The following is a 21,341-nucleotide window of genomic DNA, read 5'->3' as shown; positions in this document are numbered from 1 at the left end:
CGAATCAAACTAGGCTAGATCTCGTATTCAGCAGAGCAGCCCGAAAAATTAAAAAAAGGAGCGTGGGCCCCCGCGATGTGGACTCCAGCTCTTAGATTTCCATTTCGCGTCTGCAACAAGTGACAATCCCCAGTCTATTTAGTTCGCGACAGCTTGAGCGACAATCGCAATGCGCCATACCGCCACGTTATTACAGCTACCGCTGTTCCTCGCGGTGCAGGCTCTAGGCAAAATAGATATTAATTACGACCCAGCTGAGAACTACCGGCCGCGGAACGTGACGGGTTTGGATTATTACTATTATCCATGGATTGGCTCGTGCGCTCAACCCCGTGTCCACAGATAACACAGACTACATACTAAAGGTCTGTCTATAGATACTACAACGGCAGCGCTGTATTCACCATCTCCGACGTCGAGCCTCGAGATGACCACAGCGATTCCGAGTTGGAACTCTGCGGGCAGTTGGCGAACATTACGTACACGTGGTCATACCCAGCAATCCTAGCGATCACAGAGACAGAACCGGAAGATGATCGACCGAAGAACACAAATCCAATCGATGTTTCGCTGTTCACCTCGTACTCGAACTTCACGAAGTACTTTAAAGATTATATGGATTCCGGCAACATGCAGATTCAGGATATGCCCTTTGTATTTGAGTCGATTGAGATGTCGTAAGTATTCTTTCTAATGCGCAGTCACTTTTCTGGCAGCTGGCTGATTTGCGACAGGCGTTATTCATACCCCGCGAGTAGAGACACGAAGCCAGATTTTAACCTGACTGTCGCCGAGGGCACTGGGAATGGGGTCCCTTTTCGAGTGACAGGGAGCTCTGAGCTAGATATGAACCCGATTAGTACTTTGCAAATGAATATGTCGACCTGCTCCCGTACCGAGGGATGGTGGGCTGTCGTTCCCATTCCACTCTATGGTGACCTTGACGCCGTTAGCGGCGCGACATACCCGACCGTGCAACTGGCGTTTGATGACTCCTCGGCAAGTTTTAGTATTCGATCGTGGATTGTCGCGAATACCTTGCCTGAAGAGGATGAGGAGACGCCAAGCATTTCTGCCAGGTTGACGATCGAGTTCTTGGGGAGGATTGATGCTGCGCGCTCCGATGTCTTAAACGTGGGAACTCCAGTGACATGGACACCGAGCATGGGGTTCGGGAATAATTCCCTGGGTTTAGACTATGAATCCGGTGCGCTTGCCGCAGCCGAAGTGAACATTCGTCAGATCTGGAGTATCCTGGGGGCCGTTTTAGCATACGTGTTTATATAAAACACGACATATTCTACTGTATTGAAGCCTGCTGTGAATGCGCAACGCCGAGAATCAAGACCTGCAGGTGTAGCATGGATGCTAAGCCGGTGCCAATCATAGCTATGGGTGGCGAGGACAATGTATGAGTTAGGGCCATACTGTAGTAGCAGGGTCTGACTGATCAAGTTCGTGCTGCGAAATAGGCCACAGGAGGTGAAATATTGCCTGAGAGCAGGAAGCACGACGAGGGAGGACTTTCAGCCTGGGATCAAGAAAATATACTTTGAAGAAAACTTCCTCAGCAGCACCAATCAAAAAGAACGGCGGTAAGCCCCTTAGATCCAGTAATTTAGGAGCAAAAGCCGAGCTCTAGCCTTTGATCTAAGGGAACATAAAAAGTTATCGGAGGCAGGTTTGTGTAGTAAACCGAGACCTGCTAGGTGTGGACGGGACGCGTGAGCACGTTGCCTATCTGCGATCCCAGAAACTCCACTAGAGCGGACTACTGTAAAATCGCAGCGGTGCAGTACAAAAGTTTCTTATGCATCAATTGATAACGAATCAGCTGGTAGTGGGTCGCTCAAGAGCTGTTGCGGGATTGATCATGCGGCCGCCGGGACTGATCCAGCATGGACACTTTCACTGTGTTAATGTGAGAGCAACGCAGTGCAGGGTACCCTACGATTTTGAACCCTAATTCCAAAGAATGGAATTGATGACTCTGTGATTTGACTCGATATTCGGGATGGACTTAGTTCCTATATATCTCATCGCCAATTTATTCTCATCAAATCTTGAGATTCAAAGATTGATCGACGTCGCAGGTCTGTGTACCTGTCCTCCTGCCACGTTTCACTCCCGGCTCTAGCACAGAATATCATCATATCGGTGCCCCGTGCAGTCTTCTAAATCCGAAGTAGAGGGTGGCGGAAAGCAGAGAGCAATGCCAAGGATTTCTTGAATAGGGTCCACAGAGCGATCGTCTTCAAAAACTGACCATTGCAAGTTGCACCTAAGCCTCCCCTCGTTCAAATTCAATCCGTGGTCGGGACCTTATTGTTGTATTGAGCATGTTGATGGCCATGCCGAATGAGGTCACAGCTTGCTTGATAAATATGGGCGTTCCCGCGTGCCAAATTGCTTTTTTTTTTAGTAGTAAGCCCGGAACGTGGTATATGGACATGCTCGAGCAGGTCGCTATACCCAGGTCTCTGTCCATTCTCCAACAGTCCTCATTAGAACCTGGAAAGCTGATTCCAACCTGCCCCTTGAGAAGGAACTTGGATGCCAACGTCGAGGCTTTTGAATGTATGAGGAGTTCGAGTTGCTCCTCCAGCGCTGCAATGGGTAAGTACGGTTGTTTTGGGAGGGAAATTCGAGGATTCACGGTCGTTGGTTATGTTATTTCCACCTCAGTCGAGGCATCGCACCTTCACTTCAAGGGGATAATGTTAACATTAGTGTTGACCGGCGTATTGCCCGTATCGCGGTGCCTCCTTGCACTACCATGCCAGGTGGCCAAATCGTTGCTTGGGAGTGGATCGGGAGGCAGTTCTCGCCAGTCAAGAGAGTCAGTACCATTTAATTTGAGGTCTGACTGTGCTCGCTGCTGGAGGTGATAATGTCTTGGTTCTCGGGGGTTCTAGGCGGGCATGATCTGATTTGGAGAACTCTAATCACCAATCCAAGCCACGCCGCTTTTGTTTCCTTAGCCTCCAACACCTCCCAAATCCACCTTGCCCGCTCGCTTGCCATGTCTACCACTGAAGTTCCTCTCGTGCCACCAGTAAGAAATTTTGAAATCCTACTAACTCAAATCGAGTCACTTACAAGTATCATTTTGGGAAGTCCATCGTTCCCCCAGACTGGACGACATGTCCTGGGAGCCCTAGCTTTGAATACGAGTGGGATGGCGTCGATTCAGCGGGTCAAAAGATTGCTCGAGGCTATGGTCTTACTCCGGGTCGACCAATATTAGACAATAACGATGCCTCCACAATAATTTTTCAATCTGGTGATAAACTCTACATCTGGGATGTGCTTTATCATGATGTGTATGAAATAGCATCTCAGGACATCAATGAAGTCGCTCGTGTTCTGTCGCAGGAAGGAGGCTACAAAAAGCTACATAAACGGCTTCTTGATCCAGTTGAAGATATTGCTGTCTGAGCATGATACTTTTACCAGATTAAGACGGGGTTTGCGGATCGGAAAAGCTCACGTGGCCACACGAGCGACACCCATCGAGCAGTCTGATTTCGATAGCACCCAGAGAATGTCAGAATAATTCTGCCACGGAAACATCCCTTGCCCTATGGGGGCACATTATGATATCATTTATTGTCTTCTTCGAAATGAAAGCAGGAAGTTCCTAGTGGATAAAGCCTCCGTTTCAATTTTCTTCGCATTTGTTTTGAAAGCCGACAGCTGATTACTGTCTGTACGAGGCAAGTTTTGTGTGTTTCACAACTCACAAAAATATATTCCTTCATATATAACTAGAAGCCAAAGTTCATGGGAGCAAGAGTGAAGCTACATATCCTGTGTATACATTTGGTAGAAGGAATTTGGTCCAACTGAAAAGGGATAGGTACGTTAACTACAACATCCTTTTGCTTTATTGAATGTGTGTACATGTTTACGCCCACAAGTGTGCTGTTTGGAGCCACTGGCATCTGTCAATATTGGCAGGACCCTTCTGGGTATCAATTCCCCTATTATGAATACCCAGAATCTTTCGTTCTGGGTCAGTGACAGGAGCCCTTCCCAGTTCGGATTGCCGGATTTCACAAAATTTGCATCATAGCCCTGTAGGATGTTTGCGTAAGGAACGATAATAGACCCATCAAGCTGGTCCGTGCCCGCTCCTCCATTACAAAACAGATGCAGGAAATCCCCACTATAAATTGCCGGGAAAACACTCCATTGGTAGCGATAAGTTTGGTTGTTGTAGGCCTCCGAGAGTTGTTCAACATGACACACCAGACCAAAGTCGCCAATGAAGCCGATTGCGCGGTCATACCATAAGATGTTAAATTGGTCGAACGAATATGATGTGCTAACGATATGATCTATATCGAAAGAGTCCGCCAAGGGAAAGAGACCCTGCAGGTAAGAGGTAAACAACTCATCCATGATTAGTTATACTGTTCTACTAGGTAGTTGCTTACACTATACAGAAACGCCACGATTCTACCCCGGAAAACCACCGCACAATTGTGGTTGCGTCGTCACTTCGACTTACACCATATCGGACGGGTAACTACATGTCTTTTGTATTTTAATTTGTCCATTTACCCTTTATGCGTCCTTGCGCGTGGTTCTATATAGTTCCTTGCTCTCCCCCTCCTTCCAACAGCCCCGACTTTCCTTTTCGCCTTCCTTTCTCCTACGCCTCGTATATATAATGGTTTCGTAAATTTATATGCAGTTGTAAAGAGTTTTTTTTATAACTGAAGAGAAAGGTGAACAAAACAACAGTAAATAGTAATTGTCAGATGAATTATCCATTTTGTATAGCTCAATTAGAGAATGGTTATATCTCAGGTGACGCTGGTAGGCGAGGGTAATTGGCGGAGCAATGCGGGTTGAGGGTCGGCTTCCAATTCCAGTTTGGGACTCGTTGCGGGTGAAGGCGAGATCAGGGTGATAATCAGCTGGGTTGTGCGACTGCCGTAGGGCAGTGCAAAGCTCACAGTAGAGCGCCGATCACTTGTTTTTCGCCGGTTTATATGGGATGGATGTTCATAGTATGGGCGGATAAAGTCAAAATCACTATTTAATCCTATGTAATGATCACCTAAGAATGTACCATGGAGGAATAAAATATGTAGGATGGCACCCGTCAGGGGGTTACAATGGAAAGCTCCGTAATTCTAATAACCCCTCGACCCGAGCGAAGATCGTTGATAATTCAAGCAACGATGTGCGCTATTTGTGCTAATATTATCTTTTCAGCCCCAAACCCCTACCCGAGCTCGAGAGGCGGTCTTTATTTACGATCCGACCCAGCGCCGTTGAAAATGGTGAATTTCTCCGAGTTATTCGTTATTCGTTATTCGTTCCCTTCAGGGTATTTCTTATGCTGCTAGGTATTCGGCCACCAAACGCATTTTCCGTGTCACCAATCACCACCCCCCTAAAACAAATAGATTGAGCCTCAAAGATGGGAATCTCCAGGGTCGATCGACTATGGGATCAAACTCAATCCTTATCTTCTCGGCATCGCTATCACGGAGTCGTGGACGACCGCCAATCCGACCAGACCGAGCTCGTCGGAGTCCATGGTCTCTATGGTCAACCACCCGCCTCATCGTTATCTTCGTTTTTGGAAATTCCACAAGCAAGGTACTCATCAGCCGCGCAATCCACCCCGGTCGACGAGGACGATCGCCTCCTAGAATGCGCTGGCAATAGAGAGACCCCAGCAGTAACGAGGGCGGAGAACGTTGATCCGATATCACGCACGCAGAAGAGAGATTGGATTGATGGTGTGCATCTCTGCGCTAGGGCTGGTGCCTTTATACTTCTTATCAACCTGGTTTTTATCGCTATTGCGGCTGGGCTGGCCAGCAGACACCCAGAGAATGGAAGCTTCTCGGACTCGGCAGTGGTTTTTGAAGGGAGCTGCGATGTGTCAAAACGATGGGATATTGCTCTACACTTAATTATCAACGTGCTCAGCACGTGTATCCTTGCTGCAAGCAACTACTGCATGCAAACGCTCATCTCCCCGAGCCGGGAGGAGGTCGACGCGCATCATGCTCGAAATAAATGGCTTGATATCGGGACTGCGAGTGTTAAGAACCTCTCCGCGATCGGCAGCGGTCGGCTAGCCTTATGGGTGATATTAATGATCACGGCAACTCCGTTCCATCTAATGTATGTGCGACCAAACAGATATATAGCTCAACTAAAATTGATGAATCATAGGTACAACTCCATAATCTTTGGATCTTCATCAACGACCCAATATGGTGCCGTGGTTGGACCTAAGGATTTGAATCCATCAAACATATGGAACCTTACGACCCCGGGGCTAGAAAAATGCTTCATGGCTTCCACCAACGATTTGAGCTGGGATGAGTTTGCCTCTGAAATCACAGACGGGAATTATAGGCGAATTTCTACTCAACAATGTATCCAGACTTCCAAAACGACCCAGTCGAGAATCAAGGGGATCATCGCTCTTGCAGACAACCTGACTATTAGCAACGGGGGAAACGCATCCATTCTTCAAACAGCTATCAGAAATGACGGCTACACAGCCGGTATAAACATGTTCCACGGCAGCTTCCTACAAGCCACCCAGTTTTTTAACGAAAGTGCCGGCCTACGTTCTACCAACGCCTGTCAGAATACGAGTACGGTCCAACATCACCTCTTGTTTAATCCTTATGAGGATTCAAACATGGGGCGTACGGGCTATGGTGTGAATGGGTATAATATTACAGGATGTCTGACGATCAAGGCTCCGGAGCACTGCCAGTTGCTCTATAGCCCAGCAATTTCCATGGGCATTATGTTAGCCGGTGGTGCAAAAGTAGCGGCAATGTTTCTCGCGGCGAGAATAAGTCGTGGTCGCTTGCCACCTCTTTTGACAATTGGCGATGCGATAGCATCGTTTTTAACCAATCCTGATCCTACCACAGAGGGCTTATGTTGGCTCACTGCCGCCGATATTCAGAAGGGCCAGTGGAAACCTGCCAATAGAACGGGTAGGTCTATAATGACACCGCCAAATAGCCTAGGTGAGGCTATCACCTACAAACGTCTCTCAAAGCGGAAATTTTGGATGAGAGCAGCAAGCGGCTGGCGTTGGGCAGTAACCCTTTTCATGTATGTGTTCGAGAGGATACTTGACCTATCTTACTGCTATTTACTTAATACTTACCAATTTTATATATAGGTGTCTCTCTTGCATAATAGTGGGTACATGTCTCTTTGAGATTTACACTATGTACGGGATCGACCAATTTACAAGCGACGTCAAACAATGGTTCAGCTCAGACATCGATACGAGTAGCTACGGTTTTATAGGATTACAAAATAATGCCTCATGGACTATGCTAAGCGCGGTAGTGGTTGCCAACACCCCACAACTGCTCATCACCATTAGCTATTACTGCTATAATGGCGTCTTAACAAGCATCTTGGCCGCCGCCGAGTACAGCTCATACGGAGTTAAACGCAAACCACTTCGTGTCACCTGGCCTATCAAAGGCAGTCAGCAGCGGTCGACTTACTGGCTAAGCGTTCCGTATCAATATAACGCACCTATTTTGGTGCTCTATATGGTTCTCCACTGGCTCGTGTCGCAGAGCATCTTTTATCTAGTCTTGGTCCCGTATGACATGCACGACGAACGGAATAACTTATCTACGGTTAGCTCGCTTAGCTATTCATCCACACCGATCCTTTTGTCCGTTCTGGTTGGAGCCCTCATGATGCTTATACTGTTCACGCTGGCGTTCCGAAAATTTGATTCCGTGATCCCCCTGGCGTCATCTTCTAGTGCTGCTATCAGTGCTGCGTGCCACCCACCCAAAGATGAGAACTTGGACACGGCAGCTTTAGGTCTGGTGAAGTGGGGGCAGACGATCTCACCAGCGCCTTGGGCGATGGTTAGATTTCAGGGCCTCAACGATCAGGAAGAACACTGTAGCTTCACGTCGTTAGATACAGTGAGCCCCACTACGATGAAATTGTATGCATAGATAGAAATTCTGAATGTACCCATTTGTGACTTTCAATCCCACAGACTTCGTCTTTTCCATCGTTTGTTTTATCATTTTGCATGTGCTAGAGTTGAAAGTATCTCTAGATGAAATAGGATAGAAGCCTCATTCACTTATAACACGACAACTCATAGCACGACGGGCAAGCCACCGCGCAAGTGCTGAGAGCTAATGGACTTCAATCTATCCATCCAAGGCAACGTCAAAGAGTATTCACAATAGCATCGTCCATCGGCTGGTTTCACGAGTAGGATATACTGTAGCCTGCCACCTGGAAATAATCGCACATAAATCATCATCTGACTGTCCAATTATGCTACAGGTCGTTGTAAAGTCTTTTAACCTTTCAAAACTAAGAATTATTACTTTGACATGTTGTTCATTCCCCCTCACAGGTTCACAAACCGTAGGCGGATGCAAACCCTTGGGTACAATCTCACATGATCTTCGTCATGCTGCGTTGCTGAGCAGAAATACACTGTGGGTTGTGTTTCCATTACAATTTGCTCCCAATGTGCACCCCTGTCTTCGGGAATCCGGTGTCACTACCCACGCTCTTTGGTTATTTCTCGAACCCTAATGTCAAGGGACGATAACATTTTTAGGGTAGCATACAAAAAGCATCACTGTTTCAAGGACATGGGTATCGTAATATTGAAAAATATTCCGTAACTTCACAAAAGAAAAGCTATCGTATCACGCCTCGTTGACTATTGTGCCGCATGTGCTGTCTTGCTGAATGACATACAATTTGTTTTTAATTTTAAAGCAACAGTTTGGTCTTAACATTCGCGAGAGACATGATCGTCGTGTCCTTCCTTGTTTGTAGGTTCATCTTTAGTGTTTATTTGGTGAAGGAGAGGACTCTTCTCAGGACTCCCACTTTTCCTATACGTATCTTGGTTGGCATCTTCGTTAACATTACTAGAGGCCGGGATAGCAGCATAAGGGTGAGAAATGCTTTCTCGATTAGGATGGGCTCTGCCTGTTTGGACAGCACCGTTGTCAGTTTCGCGGTCAGCGGCAGAAAGAGCGAAATCGCCAGAGTCAAAGTATGTCCGTTCCTGTCGGTTGTTAGTTAGCATGTGTCATAAGAAAAAAAAGGTGTCTAAGTACCTTAGACTTTTCAGCCAGTAAACCTCCACGTGGCAGCTTTCCGTACTTTTTGAGGAGACGGTTCTCGGATTTAGACAATGACTGAGAGGATTATTAGGGTCGTTGGTTTCAGGAAGGGGGGACCTACTTCGGGGTCTGGTCCTCCTGACTGCATTCTGTGAGATTAATCCTGTGTTTTGGTATGATTTTCCAAGCCTGCGATGGAAATGGCATCTGAAGATAAGATTGTCGAGCCAAATGTTCATGACGTTATTTGTCCTGTCGCGTGACGATTAGTCAGCTCGACCGGCGGGCCCAGTGACCACTAACCGTACTTTGTGTTTGGTGCGCTCCACTGGATTACACTATTGAAGCAAGTTCCAATATAATTTTATACTACATAACAATGTCGAATCAAATCAAAAATAGTAGTTGGTTAGGTCTGATTTTGCGGAGACTAGTTATAATCCGCCACTATCAAACTAGATAGATCTCCGATCTTTCATTTAGGTGTTACTGACAGAAACCTGACTATATGAAAAGTAGGATCAAATTCATTACTATGAAACGCTCTGACCAATGAAACATGTAAATAGACCAAATAGCTAATCAATATATGCACTTTTGTGTGTGTTTTATGGACCTTTGGTACCGTGATATTTGTTACAATTTATGTGATCACATGCTTGCTTTGTTTTCTACTATTCCTATTTGGGGAATAGTATACTTTCTATTTAGGAAAGAGTTTGTTTGTTTGCTAGGATAGCTCTGCTATAAGACCCCCTAGGATTTACCACTTGCTTCTTCCTTCCTCTCTAGGCTACGACATCGCCCGTCCACGGTGGGTCTTGGGCCGTTTAGGCGAGCATTCCAGGAGTCAAAACGCTCAAGGTCCAAGGTTATAAAAAGTCACCTAAAATGGATATTTAAAGTAGTAATATGGTTGAGTAAGCTACTCCTACCGATATATATTATACTAAATCTATAAATTATTATTAAGAAATCACGCACGGAGGGAGTGTCCCCGAACCGTCCGTACACTCAATTGTCGTCACCCACTCTCGCAAGGTTTTCAGGTTCTAAAACCGATCGTTAATCGTAGTATTACTAATCCTCTTTATAACCCACGCTTTTGCAGTTAATCCCATCGTGAAGCTGGTCTCGTTCAAAGTTATAAACGCCGTCAGTGCCGATTATGGCGGTTTATAGTGAGATACACCGGGGTCATAGCCAAGTCAATTCTATGCTTAGTTGCAGCCGTATATATATATATAGGTAATCCACCTTTGGGATCACAATAGCACGTTAACAACTACTCCGACCAGAATCAACCACAAAGAGCCTGGACTTGACTTATTGTAGGGGAATCTAGAATTTTTGATGCTGAGTATTCGATATGAAAGTTAAATTGGATTAATTTCGTATGGATTGTAGCTTCATCGCAACACTTGGCTGTGTAGTATCCGAAATAGTGTTTAATAACAATGAATGATTAGAATGAGTCATCACTTTGTCAATCTAAAAAAGGAATATATTGGCGAATTTATGAAATAGCGGTCCCTCGAGGTTCGAATTGCGACAGAATCGCAGGACTGGAAGGGTTGGTGCGCTGTTCTAGACCTTGGAACTAGAACCGCACCAGTTTAAGGCCGATACTACAAGACCAATGCCACCTAGATGTCTACTACACAGGCTCTATCCTACCACACGGGTTTCTTTCCTTGCAATTAGCCAATGATGGTGAAAAGAAAACAATATCATGTAGAATATAGCGTTGTGGAAATGTAGGGATGGAAATGTAGGGAGAAAAGGCTACCAGATGTATATGTTCCATCAACATCCTTGTGGAACAACAACACCGCAAAGATATCGGCCATCAGATTCCATCTGTCGACCAATCAATCACGTGGAGATCCAAATACCTCCATATGAATGCGTTCAGGGCGCACACCCAAAGCCTCCAGACTACAGCTTTGAGCCTTCATGAACGGCTGAGGCCCACAGATATAATAATCTGCATCCGGGAGAATAACCTTGTTTTTGATTTTGGCCAAATCCACCCGGCCTACTTGATCATAATCCAGCCCTTGCATGTCATTCTCAGTGGTCTCTTCATAAAACACCATGCGACTGACTGACGGGTTTTCGGCGACGATCTGGGTCAGATCATTCTTCATGGCGTGGACGCGGCCACTCCGTGCCGCATGGACGAACACGACTTGCCGTGCTTGGCCTTGCTGGTTGATGATGGTTTTCAACATGGACATCATGGGCGTGAGCCCCACCCCTCCACTGACCAGAACAACAGGGTTGGTGGCGTTGATGTCGAGAATGAAGTCACCAAAAGGCATGCTTAAGTCCAATTCCGCACCTTCCGGTAGCGACTCATGAAGTACGTTTGAGATTTGACCACCAGGTTTGGAATCCTTTGCGAACTCTCGCTTGACAGAAATTCGGAAGTAGTTTTTGTTGGCCACGTCGGATAGGCTGTACTGACGGGGCTGGTAGAAGCCTAATTCGGGCACGTAGCAGCGCACGCTGACAAACTGTCCGGGCTGATACGATGGTAGAGCGCCCTTATCAACCGGAGTGAGGTAGAAGGAAATAATTTCGTCACTCTCCGGGACTTTCTTCGAAATGTAGAACTTCCGCCATCCTTTCCATCCGCCGGGTGTCTTTAAACCTTGCTCGTAGAGACCCTGCTCGAAGTTGATAAAGATATCTGCGAGCTGCTGGTAGGCTGCCTTCCACGCATCTAGCACTTGCTCGTTGGCAGCAGGTCCTAGGACATCTTTGATTGCGCTGATCAAGTGTTCGCCCACAATAGGGTAGTGAGCTGGCATGACCCCCAAGCTAGCGTGTTTATGTCCGATGCGAGAAACAGCTGTGCTCAGGGCTTCGGGATGGTCAATGTTAACCGCATATGCCCATATAGCATGTGCCAGAGCTGCGGGTTGCTCGCCGGTTTTTTGGTGAACGATGTTGAAGATATTCTTGAGTTCGGGGTGTTTCTCTAGCAAGCGTTTATAAAATAGTGTGGTGATCGTGGCTCCATGCTCTTGAAGGGCGGGGATGGTAGCCTTGACAACCTGCTTTTGTTGTGTTGTAAGTCCCCTTCGTGGCACTGAGGCATAGGCCTTCTGGGCTAGCGACGGGAGTGTTGCACGCCGGAAAACAATTTGTGCGAACATCTTGAGGATGCTGCAGACAAGGCTGTTTCAAAGACGTTCAATCTGGGGTTGATTGGATTTTCTCACAATTCCATTGGCAGAATACGTCGAGAATCCTCTTTAAGTTCATCATTCATCAGTAGTCAGACATCAGACACCTCCGCGCACGCCGCGGAGAATGAAGATGGTTACGTAGTTGATTAGATTCAGAGTGGGGCCGTACGGGCTGCATGGAGTAGAGTTGTGGAAGTTGTCGAATTAGGACTAGATCCCGAAAATCGTTATACCCAGTTCTCGGAGTCTAGTCCTCTTACGGCATGGTCCGTTTTTGTCATCACATTGTGTATAACTGCCCGTTAAAAATTGTCTATACTATTTAAGGTCGTATTATTCAATATATTATCCGATATTATCGCGATTCACGAGAATGCGATTAGTAATATTGTGGTTTTTAAAGATCTCTATAAGTACTTTAGTTAGACCTATACTGGAATACAGACTAGTTAACTAGTTATCAAGTGGTTTAAAGCTAAGTAACTAGAAGTTTAGTATTCCACATGACAGCAAGTGGGGGGCAGAAAGGGCTCCCATTGCACCGCCATCCTGCTGCCTTCGACCGCCTGCCCTGTCTGCTCTATCCCTTTGCCCCTTCTGGTTTAGCATCCTCATCTGCGGTCCCGTTCGAGTTTAGTGTCACCTCTAGTCGTTTTTACTGCGTCCCTAATCTACCCTCTATCTATAAACCACAGCCCGTCCTCTTGCAGTTTCCTCCACGCCCTTCTCTTCTTTTTCCTGCCTGACCCCCTTTTTATCAGCCCCTACCAACTTCTGGCCCGAGCCCACTGTCATTTGAGCATCGGTAATGCTTTTTCAAATCCATCGCGTCTCGGACGAGATCTGCCATATCACTGTTCGAGCCCATTTACCGTTGAAGTGGGTTTGATGTCTGTAACAACACCACCAAGAGCCACCCGGTTGGGGGACCTCTCGGACTATCTCGTACAACCTACACCGTAGCCTCGGTGCAAGTGTTGCAGTTCCACCGTGATGAACGGTGTCAAAGCGACTGGTCTGATTGGTCGTTATCGAGGCAAGGAGGGTGCTCTCCTATGAAATAACGGCTGATAGTTGCCGCCGCGATAGTTGACAAAGCTTAACTCCTTATTATATAGAACATCGAAAAATATGTGCCCTGATTAGTATGTGAATAGTGTGAATTGAAAGAATAGTGTGAATTGAAAGAATAGTGTGAATTGAAATATTATGGTGGTGGTTGAGATAAGTACATATTTCTAGTAGGGTTGTTGGGCGAGTGTGCCACTCGCTTATAGGTTACGTTACTCCTAAACAAAGCATTTATGCTTTTGCTATCTCATTAAATGATGAAAAGAGGGTTAGGTCTCCACTAGTCCATGAAACAGCCAAGGGCGTATATTACCCAAGCACAGAAGATCTTTTGAGAAATCAACTTTAAGCGAAGAAGTTCGAAGTGCCTAGTTGCAGTGCACTAAACTCGCAGTCTCATACTAATCAGTCAAAGTTGGCTGGAACTAATATCTTCAGCTATTGATTTCTTCGCGTACGGGTCAGATAGATCTCATATTTCAACAATAGTTACAAGGAAATTGTTTCGCCCCCCGGGACCACTATTTTCTGACATATGGTTTCCTTACCTGTCAAGTAAAGCCTTCAAGGTACCAGCAGCTGTGCGCTTTGGAGCAGCAAGCTCCATGATCTCGTTGCTGGTTGTAGAAGTCGAGCATTTCCCTTCCCACGCTGACTCTGGAGCCCGCTTGTTTGAGTAGATGAGGTTCTTTGATTGCTTGGTTGCCGCATACTGGTACTCATACAACATGTCGACGAACGAGACGTCTTTGTAGATAACGTCTCTGACGGGCGTACCAATGTGCTGCTCAACCATGCCGACAATCTTCTTTCCAGTGATGTCCTCGGGTCCATTTAGAACGTACTTAGCCCTATTATGAGCGGAAGTGTCATCTTGAGACAAGAGATGAGCTGCAATAACACCAACCTCGTCAGGATCGATAATGCCGACGGGCCCATCCTCTGACAACATCAGCCGAAGTGTATCCTGCTCTCCAGTCCTGTGGTATTTCTTGATAAACTCCGCAGCAGGGGACATAATGAGTGGTGAGAAAACGTTCGGTTGAAGAGAGGTCCATTGCAAGTCATTGAACTCGGGTGAGCCGAGGAGAGTCTCGATGGCCCAGTGCTGGCGTGCATAATAGGCAGGGCAGTCCGGACGGATATTTGCTGCCGTAGTTGAGATCCGCACGACATACTTGACGCCGGCGCTGAGGGCGTTGAGATGGAAGGTCGATTCTTCGGCAAATTGGTTGGGCTCATTGTGGGATGCAATAAATGCCCTAGCAACCTTGTGCTCACGGAGCCAGTCGGTGGTTATCTCAACCCAGTTCTGTTCGATCAATGAAACTCCAGTCACTTTGGCAAGCTCTTGTGCCACCGGACTGCCCGAGGAGCGAGTGAGAACAATGATGCGGTGCCCGGACAAAGTACTGCTGGATTGAAGCAACTTTGGCAGTGTATGAGCGACAGCTCGGCCGGTATTGCCGGTGGCGCCGACGATGAGAATGGAAGGAGTCATGGTATGTGATATAGTTCACACTGAGCTATAGGCCCAGCATCGGGGAGGGGGGGATTACCAGATACTTATACCTGGCCGTTGCCTTATAAATACATTCTACCAACTCAATAATCAATAACAGTTCAAAAAATTCGCAGAATTACTAATGCCCCCCCCCCCCCCCCCCCCCGCCCGTTGGCGGTATCCCACACACAGAGTAGAGGTGCACTGGAGAGTATGGACTACGGAAACTCAATTTTAAGTTGACATTGCCTTCCAAGGTTGTCGCCCCATTTTCTAATTTGTAGTTATACGACCAGCCATTCTAGGTAATCCCAGTAGTAGCCTCGCTCCCGATCGCCATGTGCCAATGAGTAATAGGCGACCGATTCGTTTCCGATTCCCCAAGAAGCCACTGTTTAGTTTCCGCAAGCTTTTCAAGCAAGAGGTCATAACACGGACTTCATCCATGCCTACCGTGCTATTTGTGCCGGACACATGGTTTAGATGGTTGATATCTTTAGGCCAAGATCGCACAGAACAGGGTACGCATGGGAGCGGAAGCGGTTTACATAGCTCCATCAAGACAATTGTCCACTAGATTCTTGAGAAGTCGCTCGATCAGAAGCCTCCTGCAGACAGCATCAATCGTTTGGAGGTTGGTATTGAACTTGGCCACTCTGTATGCCTAGCTAGGTCTACACGGGGTTTGAAGCTTGTGCACATGATTCTATGTGTGCGAGTATCGACAGATCTATCTGAAACCATATATTCTTTGGGCGTAGTATGTGATAGTAGCTGGGCCTGTTCGAGCTGGAAAGGATTGAAATTAGTCCACAACTAAGCGGCTATATATACTTACCCTCTGGAACAGTCTCGACCTTTATATCGAGCACTCATTCCAGTCCTAATCACCTTTATCTTCGCACTGCCTAGGTGACGTAAACACGAGAAAATTCATAGTTAATCAAGTGGAGTACAAACTGTGGGATACCGGTGGGTCACCGGTGGGAGAGAGGGAGTCCAGTGGGAGCCGGTTCGTAATGTCCCATCAGAATGAATTACCAAGACAAAGCATAAGTTTCTTAAATTTACGCAAAGCACCCTCTCACTCGAAGAAAAATTCAATCATGGCTGCTGCAAGAGATAATTTTAAGCCCTACATACCTGTTGCCGGTGGCGCGGATGATGGCTGGTCAAAAGAAGGCCAGGCGACTGCCACATGCTACTGTGGGGCAGTACAGCTGGCCTTTGTAAGTGCTCCCTAGTATATAACCCTGTTTAATATATCCCGCTAATGTCATGGGCAAACTTCAGCCAACACAAGGCCCCGGCCTAATCGACACATTCACCTGCCATTGCGTGGATTGCCGAAAAATAACCGCATCCATGTTCGCCACTAATTTTATTGTGGCCGACTCAGATCTAAAACACCTACGTGGCCAAGAATCCCTCAAGTCATTTAGCCAGTCGAAAACCATAGCCTCCGGCAAGGCAATGACAAATTGTTTTTGTTCTACATGTGGCTCGCTCATGTACCGCATCAGTGAAATGTTCCCGGGACATAGTATCCTGCGTACCGGAACAGTGGATGATTTCACCTTGCATGAAACTAAGTTGAAGCCCAGGTTTGAGCTATTTACCAAGGACCGTGTGGGATGGCTTCGCTGTGCAACTGATGTGGAGCAGGTCATGGGATCTGCTTATATTCCAAAGGATACCGGTCCTTCTCAACTCTGAATGAAGTAATTGAGGCTTCAGTATTTCAACTCCACAGCTCTGGTTACAGACTTACTAGGGACAAGTATAACTATTTATACTATTAGGCGATATCTGAACCTAAGGGTCCACGTTCCATTAGCCAGCATCCACATGAGTTGAATCTACAATGTTTCCCACCGGATCCCACTAGCATTTTCAAATTACAGCCAATTACAGTACAAGAATAGGGAAACTAAACGGTGTTCCGAAGGCCTGCTTGATATTGCAATAGGATAGCCGGCATCGATCACAGAAAATTAGTATATAAGCAGGGTTAAGAAGGTAATTTTGTGTTACAGATCTCAATAAACATACTAAACTGAAATAATTTACTATCCATCGTATCAATGGCTCCCTCTTTGACCGAAACAACGGCCCCATCGTGGAAGATAAGAATACACCGAAAGGCGTCGAGCGAACTCCTCTCAGGTCTGCCGGTGTACTAGATGCAATACAGCCTTTTGATATTATTCTAACAATTGGACGCGAGTAATATTTTGACAATAAGATATCGTGGTATAACGAAGAACTTTGTCAAAGTCAGACATGTGGAATGCTTTCCTTATATAAAAGTGTAGAACAGGTACATATTACAAAACCAAGACCCATAAAAAGTGTTCTTATTCCAACTTCTTTCATAACCTAATAACTGAGAATCTTGCCCTTGGTCGGATTACCTGATCAGCCCAATCTTGGGAATTAGGGTTGAGAGCAATATATATCAACTCCACCAACGAGATGAACATGCAACTCCTCATTCTATTTCAACCATTCGTTGATGTGTTGATAATCGCGACAAGTCACGGAAAAGTCCCACTCCTGCTTTGCCCAAATAGGGCTTCTTGTGGATGAACGCCGGCTGTTCCTTCGATGAGAGTAGGTTGATTTCTAAGAAATTTGCGCGTAGTGTATTGATGTTGATGCGCCGCCTAGTAGAGAGTAAATATGATCAAACACAAAAAGAAAATAAGATCCAGGCTGTAGCACTAGTCTCATTGGCGTCACTTGGATACCAAACGATGCAGTTGGGCAGGGATTGGAAATAGACGAACGCTGTGTAATAGCGTTTGGATTTACGAGCTGTTAGGTGAGGCCATAAGGCATGAAATTTACAATGTGACCACTTGGAGATATCAACAATGGGCAACGAGTGTGAGCCTTTAAGCTTTGTCATTTGTACTTTCAAATGACAGAGGGGCATGAAGCCTCGCGATTTCCAAGATTGTTTTCCAAATTAAAGTTCATGAATTATGCTGTCAAAAGGTAAATGCTATCTTCAAGTTACTAGACATTCTGTAATTATGTAGGCTATGTGAACTTGACAAACTTGAGACAGGGTGGCGCGATTTTCTCTCTATCTAGGGACTTCGCAGCATTCTCATTCAGCATAGCCCTGAGTGATAAATAAGGCCCGACAAGCAGGAAGTAGGAGCCAATAACATATGGAAACGACTGACATGAACGGCGAGAGACTCAATGAGTATCAAGCCCCCTCAAACTGCCAAACAAATCCACGATAGACCCGAAATAGGCCTAGTCCTTTAGTAGCTGGAAACAGGAGCGTGCGCACCGAGTGAAGCTGCTATCGCAGGTGTCCTCATCCTTCTCATCGGAAGTGGTAGCGGCAACTGTAGCATTGGTGCTAGCCACGTTCGAAGCATAGCTAGAGTCCGACCCACCATCCCAGACTTCCGGACCAGGCATAGGGTAATCCTTGTAGCCATTATAGATACTGAAATTGAACGAAGGGTCATCCTTCTTGTAAGCACCGGGGAAGTTGACGGTAGGTCCGGGGGTTCCATTGCCACCACCGATGACCTTGACTTGAGCGCAGCTGAAAATTTATCAGTATTCACTCGAAAATAATGAGAGGCGTGAGAAAGCTCCACTTACGTGTTATAGAACTCGGCTTGCCCAACGTGAGCGCCGTGCACACCTGTTCCGGAAATTAGTAATATTCTCACTTATAACAACGATATAGAAGACATACCAATGTGCTCTGGTCGAATCAGATACTCCCCGTCTGGTAGGGCCGCAGGAATCGTGAACTCAATACGATCCTTACCATAGGTACACCAGGCATCCTTGGTAAAGTCCTTGTTCTTGTCGCAGACGCTTTCTTGATGGATCTTGAACCACTCGCCGTCGCCCTGGTATTGATTGGCAGTGCTGGGAGCCTTGGACATGTACACGAGGGCAGGACCAGGGTGCTCCATTCTAGCACCAACGGCAAGCTTCAGAGCAAGCTTAGATCCGGCCTTGACCTCCGCGGTACCAGTTGTGTCAGCGAAGCTGAAGGCACCCTTGTTGCAGCGGAAGTCAAGAACATCAGGGGTCATGTCGTCGCGGGAGTTGACCCATTTGGTAGGGTTGTACTTGGCGGCACGCGTATTGGAGCGGACGTACTCGGAAGTTTCCTTGCCGTCAATGACGAGGGTGTCAAAGAAATAATGGGCCGAGACCATGGGCGCAATGGCCGCGGCAGCGAGAAGGGAGAACTTCATCTTGAAATGAATGAATGAATTGTTTGGCTTTTGTAAAGAACGAAAAAGGGACCAGCCCAAGTAAAGCAAATATACTGAGATATGAATGTGCGGAAGAGGCCGACTAACAATGACTGTGTTGAAGCTATCAGTGAAGGAAATACGTCGTTCTTATATGTCTTCTGATCTCTGAGTACTTGGCACGAGACACGCATCTTGACCCCTAGCAATTGCATGTTATCGGGGCTTCCGACATATCTGGATCCTATTCAAACCTCAGTCAGACATTCCAAGGTTTCTTTGTTTTAGAAAGAAACATGCCAAGACTTAGAAGATAGCCTTCATCGAGGCATCCCTGTTCTGATCCATAATAGTCGATTCGTTCATAGCGTCTTGTCATTCCTGACTAAGTATGCAATAGGTTGAGAGGAGACAAAGCTATCCAAGTGGTCTCCACAAGGTCTGTTTCAAAAGAACAACGGTAATCGGTGAGAGTTTCCTCAGGTCCCAAGAAAATATGAATCTCGGCAGGAACGATGCCCCTATTTACCGATAAAGGCTTGGCATGCCGATCTATTACTTTATTTAATGAATCTGGATGCGATATGATTGGCGAAGTAGAAATCGACAGTCTTGGCTGAGTCAACTGGACTTTAGATCACATAGTCTGTTACAGAGTGTGCCAAAATATAGCCTGATCAGGACGTATCTATACGCTTATAGAAACGGGTGTGTTTGGAAGCTGGCCTATGGCTGTTTATCCAAAACGTTTGACATGATTTTTGGCCACGCCTGCTCCAATTATTTGCTCTCAACATCAAGCTGGGGGTGGTCTGCGCCTAGAATAGTACATCTCTTTGCAATTTACCCAACTGATGAAACACGGTTAACTTTTCCGTGCTTTGACAATTCTCCCACTCCGAAGGGTATCGATCTGTGACATTCATGCCTGGTCATTGGACAGTATTTACCCGGATGTGACCTGGACAGGGTTGTCGCTGTATTAGGCAAGACACCGGATCGTGGAAACAGAAGTATTCCTATCCGAAGAAAGATCATCCATCAAGAGCTCCGTTCCTCTTGAGGAAGGGAATCTCGCCGATTATGTTGGCAGCTTAATCATCCAACTCTAAGAGCATATATAAAGATGGCCGTGTAGCTCACTCTCACTTCTCCCGACAATCAATCCCAAATATCGAGACAACCCTCAAATCTTTCACTTGATCAGAATCTCATTGTCTGTGATATTCTTTCTTTGTTATTTGACAATGATGCTTCTTCCTACCCTCCTAGGACTAGGATTCCTAGCCTTGGCCGACGCCGCCACGTCCTCGGGCTGCGGCAAAGATCCCACTCTCGCCAATGGAGTCCACAATATCAATGGCCGCGAGTACATCCTAAAGATCCCTGACGGCTATGACCCAAACAAGCCACATCACCTCGTTTTCGGCCTCCATTGGCGAGGCGGAAACATGTATTCTGTCGTCAACGGCGATAGCATTCAACCATGGTATGGTCTCGAAAGCCGAGCGCAGGGCAGCGCAATTCTGGTTGCTCCCAACGGCAAGGACGCTGGCTGGGCCAATGCCAACGGCGAAGATGTGGCCCTCATCGACGCTATTATCCAGCAAGTCGAGGGTGACCTCTGTGTGGACCCGAGCTCTCGCTTCGCCACGGGCTTTAGTTGGGGCGGTGGGATGAGTTATGCGCTTGCTTGTTCGCGGGCGAAGGAGTTCAAGGCCGTTAGCGTGTTGAGTGGCGGTGTGATTAGTGGATGTGATGGGGGCCACGATCCTATTGCTTATTTAGGTATTCATGGGATTGATGACCAAGTTCTACCATTTGACGGGGGTGTGAGTCTGGCGAATAAGTTCGTTGAGAACGACAAGTGCCAGCCAGCAAACATCGGTAAGCCCATGTCTGGAAGTGGCAGCTCCATTCGAACGGACTTCCAGGGGTGCTCCAAGCCAGTTTCTTTCATTGCTTATGACGGGGGACATGTCGGTGCGCCCCTGGGTGTTGGGAGTTCTCTGGCTCCAGATGCGACCTGGGAATTTTTCATGGCCGCTTGAAGTTGGGGTTGATGCTTGATGACAATTTTGTCTATTTATATTCGCGCGTTTATCCTGTTTTATTGCTAGTCAGAGAGTTGCAATATATTGAGTTTTACCATAACATCTGATACAGACCGATTTCTGTCACATTCCTTTCTGCTAAGCCA

The 21,341-nt window shown here is 46.7% G+C and overlaps 10 protein-coding genes across 10 annotated transcripts; 6 read left to right on the top strand and 4 right to left on the bottom strand.

The window, feature by feature from the left end:
* Positions 1-169: 169 nt before the first annotated feature.
* Positions 170-1,287, top strand: N7447_008797 (uncharacterized protein; the record flags this gene model as incomplete). The annotated part of the gene is made up of 3 exons (XM_057233059.1): positions 170-318; positions 378-677; positions 735-1,287. 3 exons carry the CDS (start codon positions 170-172, stop codon positions 1,285-1,287), a joined length of 1,002 nt encoding a protein of 333 aa, XP_057082601.1.
* A 1,288-nt stretch (positions 1,288-2,575) lies between these two features.
* On the top strand, positions 2,576-2,854 carry N7447_008796 (uncharacterized protein; the record flags this gene model as incomplete). The annotated part of the gene is made up of 2 exons (XM_057233058.1): positions 2,576-2,616; positions 2,686-2,854. 2 exons carry the CDS (start codon positions 2,576-2,578, stop codon positions 2,852-2,854), a joined length of 210 nt encoding a protein of 69 aa, XP_057082600.1.
* A 36-nt stretch (positions 2,855-2,890) lies between these two features.
* N7447_008795 (uncharacterized protein) lies at positions 2,891-3,438 on the top strand (the record flags this gene model as incomplete). The annotated part of the gene is made up of 2 exons (XM_057233057.1): positions 2,891-3,055; positions 3,103-3,438. 2 exons carry the CDS (start codon positions 2,891-2,893, stop codon positions 3,436-3,438), a joined length of 501 nt encoding a protein of 166 aa, XP_057082599.1.
* A 1,996-nt stretch (positions 3,439-5,434) lies between these two features.
* N7447_008794 (uncharacterized protein) lies at positions 5,435-7,985 on the top strand (the record flags this gene model as incomplete). Its single annotated transcript, XM_057233056.1, has 3 exons — positions 5,435-6,150; positions 6,202-7,107; positions 7,178-7,985. The coding sequence occupies 3 exons, from the start codon at positions 5,435-5,437 to the stop codon at positions 7,983-7,985; spliced, it is 2,430 nt and encodes an 809-aa protein (XP_057082598.1).
* An 803-nt stretch (positions 7,986-8,788) lies between these two features.
* On the bottom strand, positions 8,789-9,276 carry N7447_008793 (uncharacterized protein; the record flags this gene model as incomplete). Its single annotated transcript, XM_057233055.1, has 3 exons — positions 8,789-9,070; positions 9,123-9,203; positions 9,250-9,276. The coding sequence occupies 3 exons, from the start codon at positions 9,274-9,276 to the stop codon at positions 8,789-8,791; spliced, it is 390 nt and encodes a 129-aa protein (XP_057082597.1).
* Positions 9,277-10,999: 1,723 nt separating this feature from the next.
* Positions 11,000-12,292, bottom strand: N7447_008792 (NO-inducible flavohemoprotein; the record flags this gene model as incomplete). Its single annotated transcript, XM_057233054.1, has 1 exon — positions 11,000-12,292. The coding sequence occupies one exon, from the start codon at positions 12,290-12,292 to the stop codon at positions 11,000-11,002; it is 1,293 nt and encodes a 430-aa protein (XP_057082596.1).
* Positions 12,293-13,940: 1,648 nt separating this feature from the next.
* On the bottom strand, positions 13,941-14,897 carry N7447_008791 (uncharacterized protein; the record flags this gene model as incomplete). The annotated part of the gene is made up of 1 exon (XM_057233053.1): positions 13,941-14,897. One exon carries the CDS (start codon positions 14,895-14,897, stop codon positions 13,941-13,943), a length of 957 nt encoding a protein of 318 aa, XP_057082595.1.
* Positions 14,898-16,006: 1,109 nt separating this feature from the next.
* Positions 16,007-16,616, top strand: N7447_008790 (GFA family protein; the record flags this gene model as incomplete). Its single annotated transcript, XM_057233052.1, has 2 exons — positions 16,007-16,129; positions 16,194-16,616. 2 exons carry the CDS (start codon positions 16,007-16,009, stop codon positions 16,614-16,616), a joined length of 546 nt encoding a protein of 181 aa, XP_057082594.1.
* A 1,554-nt stretch (positions 16,617-18,170) lies between these two features.
* On the bottom strand, positions 18,171-19,141 carry N7447_008789 (lytic polysaccharide monooxygenase auxiliary activity family 9 protein; the record flags this gene model as incomplete). Its single annotated transcript, XM_057233051.1, has 3 exons — positions 18,171-18,471; positions 18,531-18,573; positions 18,628-19,141. The coding sequence occupies 3 exons, from the start codon at positions 19,139-19,141 to the stop codon at positions 18,171-18,173; spliced, it is 858 nt and encodes a 285-aa protein (XP_057082593.1).
* Positions 19,142-20,388: 1,247 nt separating this feature from the next.
* On the top strand, positions 20,389-21,192 carry N7447_008788 (CE1 family esterase; the record flags this gene model as incomplete). Its single annotated transcript, XM_057233050.1, has 1 exon — positions 20,389-21,192. One exon carries the CDS (start codon positions 20,389-20,391, stop codon positions 21,190-21,192), a length of 804 nt encoding a protein of 267 aa, XP_057082592.1.
* Positions 21,193-21,341: the final 149 nt, after the last annotated feature.

The sequence above is a fragment of the Penicillium robsamsonii genome, assembly GCF_028829455.1.
Source record: "Penicillium robsamsonii strain IBT 29466 chromosome Unknown utg000005l_segment0_segment0, whole genome shotgun sequence".
In the NCBI taxonomy this organism is placed as follows: Eukaryota; Fungi; Ascomycota; class Eurotiomycetes; order Eurotiales; family Aspergillaceae; genus Penicillium; species Penicillium robsamsonii.
Note: the sequence above shows the minus strand (reverse complement) of the source record. Positions and strands in the feature narration are given on the sequence as shown.